This window comes from Cynocephalus volans, chromosome 16 (genome assembly GCF_027409185.1).
Source record: "Cynocephalus volans isolate mCynVol1 chromosome 16, mCynVol1.pri, whole genome shotgun sequence".
Taxonomy (NCBI): domain Eukaryota; kingdom Metazoa; phylum Chordata; class Mammalia; order Dermoptera; family Cynocephalidae; genus Cynocephalus; species Cynocephalus volans.
The window spans coordinates 52,631,388-52,640,866 of record NC_084475.1 but is presented as its reverse complement, the minus strand read 5'-3'; the positions used below and the strand labels follow the sequence as shown (position 1 = coordinate 52,640,866).

Sequence of the window (9,479 nt, the reverse complement as noted above, 5' to 3'; positions counted from 1 at the left end):
AGCATAATTATGATTCCTTATAAACAATAGTTTTATTTGTTTATTTTAAAAAGTTATTAAGACTGTGATGAAGCAGCATTCTTAGAGGAAACAGTTTGAAAAATGTGACATAGTAGTCAGATCTTGAGACATGAATTCATAGGAGGGGATTTTTCTTTATTATTAGCACCCTTCTCCACCTTCAATGAGACCCCACTTTGGCTCTCTCCTACCACAAGCTGATTCCCCCACCCCCCCATGATAAAGCCTAGATATACCTTTGAGCTATGGCTCAAACACTGTATTGTATGTTTCATTTGAGATTACATTGTGGTTGTATACAACCATCAATTAAGGTTGTTGGCAGCAATGGCTCTGTGCCCCCGAGCCAGCTTTTCCTATCCCCTGTCATGTAATTTTGCTAAAACATAAGTTTGGAGTTCACCATTGTTCTAATATCTATCTACTGAGGAATGAGCCCATCTTGTGCTTAACACTAATTCCTTAAGACAACATAATGTCTGAATCTATTTTCCAATAATGCTATTAGGTGAGGATTGAGGATTATCTGTGTTCATAGAAATATTAACTTCTCAAATTGCTAGAGTTAAGGAAACCAGGATTCTCACCTTTTCTCACACATAAATTCTCTGACCAAATTTTTCAACTCTGGAAAGTACTCTTATCAACCAGAATTTGGTAGTTTGATTAGACTGTCATGAGGATGTCTTCCAAATCCAATTCTATAAATAAATTACATTAATATTGCATTAAATTACTTTAGCCACCTTGGCTAAATGTAAAGTTAGTCAAACTGTCTTTTAGCTTTATGCTTTCCCTTTATTATGTTGGTTAAAAATGAAAATCTATAGTAAATGTTCATCAGTTGAAATATTTCACTACGAAAATATGTGTTACCAGTATAAAGGAAGTGAGTAGTAACTATTTAACTCTGAGAAAAAAATAAGGAATGCTTAACCAATTAAATAATCTCACTTAATTAGTACTCATAATAAGGCAAACTTTCCAGATATTTAAGTAGTAAAATTATTAGATATGAGCATTTTTCAAAAATTAATCAAAATGTGTTTATAACCTCTAATATAAACTATTAGAGGTCTTAGTTGAAAATGACTAAGTTTTAATACAGAGTACCTGATTTTAACTAAAATATTTTAGATTTATGTTGTTTACTTTTCTTTAAATCCTTACATAGCAATTAAAGCCTAGCAGTGACTAGATAGTAAGTAGAAAACCATATTTCAAATCCTTTCAGTGAACTAATAAAAAATTCATGCTGTTTTATAATACAGTATGAGCTGATGCAGAATTACCAAGGATTGGCAGGAGGAGGCTATTCTTAGTACAAAGCAGCTGTGTTTATTAAGTAAAATTTGTCATTATAACTGCAAGTAGATTTTGGTCAAATTTATTATATTAGAAGCATTTTTATTAATCTTTCAAGATAAGAAGGAATTACAAAAGGCTATGTTGTAAAACTTTAGTTTTCATTTTAAGAAATAACCAGTTATGTGCATTAATTTCTCAATTTGTATGTTTATAAATAGGGCTGGAACCTATTAGGAAAAAAAACTTAACACAACATTTATGTCAAATAATTATGCCAATAAATGGAACTTCAGTTTGACTTGCTGGAGGAAGATATAAAATAAAAGAAAATAATTGGTCCAAGCTGTCAACTGTTTTATGTTTTTATTGGTAAACATCTCATTTTTTTAATAGTTATATTTTATGCATTGTGGAGGGGTCTTCAGTTGTATGTGATAGGCCATATGTTATAAATAAGTCTTTATATTACATTTTATAGAGATTCTATTACTATAAAATTTCCTAATTAAAACATTAAACATATTACTGCATTTTTTTTTACCTGTGGCATTAAGCTTATTTATATAAACTTATAGTTGTCAAGACAGAAAATACATTAAATATGAAGAAATACTGACATACCCATTTAAAGTGTAGTAATGCTATTATAAACTATTTCTATATTGGCACAATTCATTATTTATGTATTGTATCAAAATATATAAAAAATAAGAATGAGAATAAAACACTCAACACATGGACTCATGATATTAATTCTATAATAACGGATAGATCTCATTGAAAATAGATCTAAGAATTTGGAATATGTAATCCTTTTAGGATTAAATGAAATAACACATGAAAATTCCTTGTGAGCAAACAGTATGATAATTTATGTCATTTAAAAAATGAGTTCCATGAATTGGATAAGATTTCCTCTGGAAATGGCAGGAACTAACTTCTTTCCTTTTTGTTGGCCTGTTTTTTCATAATATCTTTAATCAAGACAGCTTGGAAGGATGTTAAAATTCTGTCTTCATATCAGCATTTAAAGAATAAATACGTTTTCCAATTTATATAGGGCTTTATCTTTGGGAATAAAATGGAATAATTAAGTCCTATTTCATGCCGTAAAACATAAGTAAAGGAAGCATATGGAAGATAGTCTCTCTCCAATCCTTGGGTCAATGAGTACTGAAAGAAGTGTTTTCCAAGCTAGCCGCAGTAACGCCATTCTGCAAGGCACAGATAAATACCCTAGAAAAGAAAAAAATTATCAGCAGTTTCCAGGGCGCCCTTCAGCTGTTTCAAGAGCGCCCATTCAGCTGTTTCAAGAACTCCCACATGACCCGCGCTTTTTTGACCCGCGCTTTTTCCCTGGCCTAGTTTAAACCAACCAATTACCTTGCTTCTCGCTTCTGTACCCGCGCTTTTTCCCTGGCCTTGTTTAAACCGACCAATAACCTTGCTTCTCGCTTCTGTACCCGCGCTTTTTGCTATAAAACAAGCTCAAAAACTCTACTCGGCGCGCCAGTCTACCGAGAGACTGAGCCGCCCGGGTACCCGTATGTTCAATAAAACCTCTTGCTAATTGCATCCGGAGCCGTGGTCTCGTTGTTCCTTGGGAGGGTCTCTCCTGACTGATTGATTGCCCAAATCAGGCGTCTCTCATTTGGGGGCTCGTCCGGGATTAGACCCCCACCCAAGGACCACCGACCCACCAACGGGAGGTAAGCTGGCCAGCGATCGCTCCTTGTCTCGTTTCTGTGTCTGACTCCGTAACTCTGACTGTCCCTCTGAGTGCGCGCATTTTGGTTTCAGTTTGTTCCGGGCTGATCGCTCTGGGAGCGACGTGTGAGTAGCGAACAGACGTGTTCGGGGGCTCACCGTCCGGTAATCCTGGGAGACGTCCCAGGATCAGGGGAGGACCAGGGACGCCTGGTGGACCCCTCAGGAGAGGATCATTGCGTTCTGATCCCACTGCCGCGTCTAGAGAGGCGCGCTCTGCCATCTGACTCCTTCTTTTGTCTCTACGCTACTCGATCTCGCCGCCGTTTCTGGTTTCTTTTTGTTTTGTTCCTGATAGGCCTCTGTGTCGTGGTCCCTCTCTTCGAAATGGGACAAAATAACTCTACCCCTCTCTCCCTCACTCTAGATCACTGGAGGGACGTGAGAGCAAGGGCTCACAATCTGTCCGTGGAAATCAGAAAGGGAAAATGGCGGACCTTTTGTTCCTCCGAGTGGCCCACGTTCGGTGTCGGGTGGCCGCCGGAAGGAACTTTTAATGTCTCTGTCATTTCCGCAGTTAAAAGGATTGTCTTTCAGGAAATCGGGGGACACCCGGACCAAGTTCCATATATCGTGGTGTGGCAAGACCTCGCCCAGAGTCCCCCACCATGGATGCCGCCCTCTGTCAAGGTCGCTGTCGTCTCCAGTCCAGAGGGGCCATCCGCTCCTCCCCGACCCCCCATCTACCCGGCAACAGACGACTTGCTCCTTCTCTCTGAGCCCCCGCCCTATCCGGCAGCCCCGCCACCTCCTCTGGCCCCTCAGGCGGTCGGACCGGCGCCGGTCCAGGCGCCTGATATTTCCGATCCTGAGGGACCAGCCGCAGGGACCAGGAGTCGCCGTGCCCGCAGTCCGGCAGACGACTCGGGTCCTGATTCCACTGTGATTTTACCCCTCCGAGCCATAGGACCCCCAGCCGAACCCAACGGCCTAGTCCCTCTGCAATATTGGCCTTTCTCTTCAGCAGATCTTTATAATTGGAAATCTAATCATCCTTCTTTCTCTGAAAATCCAGCAGGACTCACGGGGCTCCTTGAGTCTCTTATGTTTTCTCATCAGCCCACCTGGGACGATTGCCAACAGCTCCTACAGATTCTCTTCACCACGGAGGAACGAGAAAGGATTCTCCTTGAGGCCCGCAAGAATGTCCTGGGGGACAACGGGGCCCCTACTCAACTCGACAACCTCATTAATGAGGCCTTCCCCCTCAATCGACCTCAGTGGGACTACAACACAGCCGCAGGTAGGGAGCGTCTCCTGGTCTACCGCCGGACTCTAGTGGCAGGTCTCAAAGGGGCAGCTCGGCGCCCCACCAATTTGGCTAAGGTAAGAGAGGTCTTACAAGGACCGGCAGAACCCCCTTCGGTTTTCTTAGAACGCCTAATGGAGGCCTATAGGAGATACACTCCGTTTGAGCCCTCTTCTGAGGGGCAGCAGGCTGCAGTTACCATGGCCTTCATCGGACAGTCAGCCCCAGATATTAGAAAAAAGTTACAGAGGCTAGAGGGGCTCCAAGATTATTCCTTGCAAGATTTAGTGAGGGAGGCAGAAAAGGTGTACCACAAAAGGGAGACAGAAGAAGAAAGAGAGGAAAGAGAAAAAAAAGGAGGCAGAAGAGAGAGAAAGGCGGCGCGATAAGCGCCAAGAGAAAAACTTGACTAGGATTTTGGCCGCAGTAGTAAGTGAAAAAGGTTTTAGGGATAGGCAGACAGGGAATCTGAGCAACCGGGCAAGAAAGACACCTAGGGATAAAAGATCTCCTCTGGACAAAGACCAGTGCGCATACTGTAAAGAAAAGGGTCACTGGGCAAGAGAATGTCCCCGAAAGAAAAACGTCAGAGAAGCCAGAGTTCTGTCCCTAGATGACTAGGGGAGTCAAGGTTCGGACCCCCTCCCCGAACCTAGGATAACGCTGACTGTGGAGGGGACTCCCATTGAGTTCCTGGTCGATACCGGGGCTGAACATTCAGTTTTGACCCAACCCCTGGGAAGGGTAGGGTCCAGACGGACAGTCGTACAAGGAGCAACAGGGAGCAAAGTCTACCCCTGGACCACAAAGAGACTTTTAAAGGCTGGACATAAACAGGTGACCCACTCCTTTCTGGTCATACCCGAGTGCCCCTCCCCTTTGTTGGGTAGGGACCTCTTAACCAAACTAAAGGCCCAGATCCAGTTTTCTGCTGAGGGCCCACAAGTAACATGGGAAGACCGCCCTACACTGTGCCTGACCCTGAACCTAGAAGAAGAATACCGGCTACATGAAAAGCCAGGTCCCTCCTCTATCGACCCATCCTGGCTCCAACTTTTTCCCACTGTATGGGCAGAGAGGGCAGGCATGGGACTGGCCAATCAAGTCCCACCAGTGGTAGTGGAACTAAGATCAGGTGCCTCACCGGTGGCTGTTCGACAATATCCAATGAGCAAGGAAGCCCGGGAAGGTATCAGACCCCACATCCAGAGGTTCTTAGACCTAGGGGTCCTGGTGCCCTGTCAATCGCCCTGGAATACCCCTCTACTACCTGTAAAAAAGCCAGGGACCAATGACTATCGGCCAGTCCAAGACCTGAGAGAAATTAATAAAAGGGTACAGGATATTCATCCCACCGTCCCAAACCCTTACAGCCTTCTGAGTTCCCTTCCGCCCTGCCACACTTGGTATTCAGTCTTAGATCTCAAGGATGCCTTTTTCTGCCTCAGGCTACACCCCAGCAGCCAGCCGCTATTCGCGTTCGAGTGGAAAGACCCAGAAAAAGGTAACGCAGGTCAGTTGACCTGGACACGGCTGCCCCAAGGGTTCAAGAACTCTCCCACTCTCTTCGACGAGGCCCTCCACCGAGATTTGGCCCCCTTTAGGGCCCTCAACCCTCAGGTAGTGCTACTCCAATATGTAGACGACCTCTTGGTGGCAGCCCCCACATATAGAGACTGCAAAGAAGGGACACAAAAGCTCCTACAGGAATTGAGTAAATTAGGGTACCGGGTATCGGCTAAAAAGGCCCAGCTCTGCCAAAGAGAGGTCACCTATCTGGGGTACCTACTCAAGGGGGGAAAAAGATGGCTGACCCCGGCCCGAAAGGCTACTGTTATGAAAATCCCCGCTCCCACGACCCCCAGACAGGTCCGTGAATTTCTGGGCACTGCAGGATTCTGCAGGCTCTGGATCCCTGGGTTTGCTTCCCTAGCTGCACCCCTGTATCCCTTAACAAAGGAAAGCATCCCTTTTACCTGGACTGAGGAACATCAAAAAGCTTTTGACCGCATAAAAAAAGCCTTGCTGTCAGCCCCCGCTTTGGCCCTCCCAGACCTCACCAAACCATTTACTCTATACGTAGATGAGAGAGCCGGTGTGGCCCGGGGAGTGCTTACTCAGACTTTAGGACCCTGGCGGCGGCCAGTAGCTTACCTATCAAAAAAATTGGATCCGGTGGCTAGCGGGTGGCCAACCTGCCTGAAAGCGGTTGCAGCCGTGGCACTCCTTCTCAAGGACGCTGATAAGTTAACCTTGGGACAGAATGTGACTGTGATTGCTCCCCATAGCCTCGAAAGCATTGTGCGGCAGCCCCCCGACCGGTGGATGACCAATGCCAGGATGACTCATTACCAGAGCCTGCTGCTAAATGAAAGGATATCGTTTGCACCCCCTGCCATCCTGAACCCAGCTACCCTCCTACCAGTCGAATCGGAAGCTACCCCAGTACACAGGTGCTCAGAGATCCTCGCCGAAGAAACTGGAACTCGACGAGACCTGAAAGACCAGCCATTGCCCGGGGTGCCAGCCTGGTATACGGACGGTAGCAGTTTCATCGCGGAGGGTAAGCAGAGAGCAGGGGCCGCCATCGTAGATGGCAAGCGGACGGTGTGGACAAGCAGCCTGCCAGAAGGTACGTCAGCCCAGAAGGCCGAACTAGTGGCTTTGACGCAGGCATTACGCCTGGCCGAAGGAAAAAACATCAACATCTACACCGACAGCAGGTATGCTTTTGCCACTGCTCACATTCATGGGGCAATATATAAACAGAGGGGGTTGCTCACTTCTGCGGGGAAAGACATTAAAAACAAGGAAGAAATTCTGGCCCTGCTAGAGGCCATTCACCTCCCTAAGCGGGTCGCCATTATCCACTGCCCCGGTCACCAGAGGGGAAATGACCCTGTGGCCACCGGGAACCGGAGGGCCGACGAGGCTGCAAAACAAGCCGCCCTGTCGACCAGAGTGCTGGCGGAAACTACAAAACCTCAAGAGCTAATCGAACCCGCCCAGGTTAAGGCCGAGCCAAGAGAGCTCACCCCTGACCGGGGGAAAGAATTTATTCAGCGGTTGCATCAGTTGACACACTTAGGACCAGAAAAGCTTCTCCAATTAGTAAACCGCACCAGCCTCCTCATCCCGAACCTCCAGTCTGTAGTTCGCGAGGTCACCAGTCGGTGTCAGGCTTGTGTCATGACTAATGCGGTCCCAACCTACCGAGAGATCGGAAAGAGACAACGAGGAGATCGACCCGGCGTGTACTGGGAGGTAGACTTCACAGAGGTAAAGCCTGGCCGGTATGGAAACAGGTATCTGCTGGTATTCATAGACACTTTTTCCGGATGGGTAGAAGCTTTTCCTACCAAAACTGAAACGGCCTTGACCGTCTGCAAAAAGATATTAGAGGAAATTCTACCCCGCTTCGGGATCCCTAAGGTACTCGGGTCAGACAATGGCCCAGCCTTTGTTGCTCAGATAAGTCAGGGACTGGCCACTCAACTGGGGATAAATTGGAAATTACACTGTGCGTATAGACCCCAGAGCTCAGGTCAGGTAGAAAGAATGAACAGGACAATCAAAGAGACCTTAACCAAATTAGCCTTAGAGACCGGTGGAAAAGACTGGGTGGCCCTCCTTCCCTTAGCGCTGCTCAGAGCCAGGAATACCCCTGGCCAGTTTGGTCTAACTCCTTATGAAATTCTCTATGGGGGACCACCCCCCATACTCGAGTCTGGAGGGACATTGGGTCCCAATGATAATTTTCTCCCTGTCTTATTTACTCATTTAAAGGCTTTAGAAGTTGTGAGGACCCAGATCTGGGACCAGATCAAGGAGGTGTACAAGCCCGGTACCGTGACAATCCCCCACCCGTTCCAGGCCGGAGACCGAGTGCTTGTCAGACGCCACCGACCCAGCAGCCTTGAGCCTCGGTGGAAAGGCCCGTACCTGGTGTTGCTGACCACCCCGACCGCAGTAAAAGTCGACGGTATCGCTGCCTGGGTCCATGCTTCTCACCTCAAGCCTGCACCACCCTCGGCACCAGATGAGTCTTGGGAGCTGGAAAAGACTGATCATCCTCTTAAGCTGCGTTTTCGGCGGCGGCAGAACGAGTGAAAACCCTCACCAGCCTGTGACCCTCACCTGGCAGGTACTGTCCCAAACTGGGAATGTTGTCTGGAAGACAGAGAAAGTCCAGCCCCCTTGGACTTGGTGGCCCGTTCTTACACCTGATGTATGTGCCCTGGCGGCCGGTCTTGAGACCTGGGATATCCCAGAAACCGATGTATCAACCTCTAAGAGAGTCAGACCCCCTGACTCAAACTATGAGAATGCTTATAAACAGATCACCTGGGGAGCCATAGGATGCAGCTACCCTAAGGCTAGGACCAGAATGGCTAGTTCCACCTTCTACGTGTGTCCCCGGGATGGCCGGTCCCTTTCAGAAGCTAGAAGGTGTGGAGGGCTAGAATCCCTGTATTGTAAAGAATGGGGTTGTGAAACCACGGGGAATGTTTATTGGCAACCTACGTCCTCCTGGGACCTCATAACTGTAAAATGGAAGGACACAGAGCGATCATGGGGTGCCCTACTGGCAACCTGTGAAAAAACCGGCTGGTGTAACCCCCTTAACATAAATTTCACAGAACAAGGACGGCAATCCAAAGAGTGGACAATAGGAAAAACCTGGGGATTGGGATTCTATGTGTCTGGATATCCAGGCGTACAGTTGACCATTCGGTTAGAGATCACCAGCAAGCCAGCTGAGACAGTGGGCCCCAACTCCGTCCTTGCGAAACAAGGACCCCCTAACAAAAACCCCCCTTCCCCAACGAGGGAAGCGCCGCCCATCTCTCAACCCTCGGCGGCTCCTAGCCAAGTCCCAACGGTACTAGAGGGAAGTGTTGTCCTGAACACCCTGTCTCCCACCACGGGCGACAGACTCTTTGGCCTTGTGAGGGGGGCCTTCCTAGCCTTAAATGCTACCGACCCAGACGCCACGAAGTCTTGCTGGCTCTGTTTGGCCTTGGGTCCCCCTTATTATGAAGGAGTTGCCTCCTTAGGAGGGGCCTTCACTTATACCTCCAACTATACCCAGTGCCGCTGGGAGAGCCAAGGAAAACTTACCCTCACTGAGGTC

The 9,479-nt window shown here is 47.5% G+C and overlaps 1 protein-coding gene across 1 annotated transcript; it reads left to right on the top strand.

Moving 5' to 3' along the window:
- The first annotated feature begins 3,423 nt into the window (after positions 1 to 3,423).
- LOC134365194 (uncharacterized) lies at positions 3,424 to 8,455 on the top strand. Its single transcript, XM_063081401.1, is given in 2 exon segments — positions 3,424 to 4,692; positions 4,694 to 8,455. Coding segments are annotated over 2 exon segments (5,031 nt in total).
- Positions 8,456 to 9,479: the final 1,024 nt, after the last annotated feature.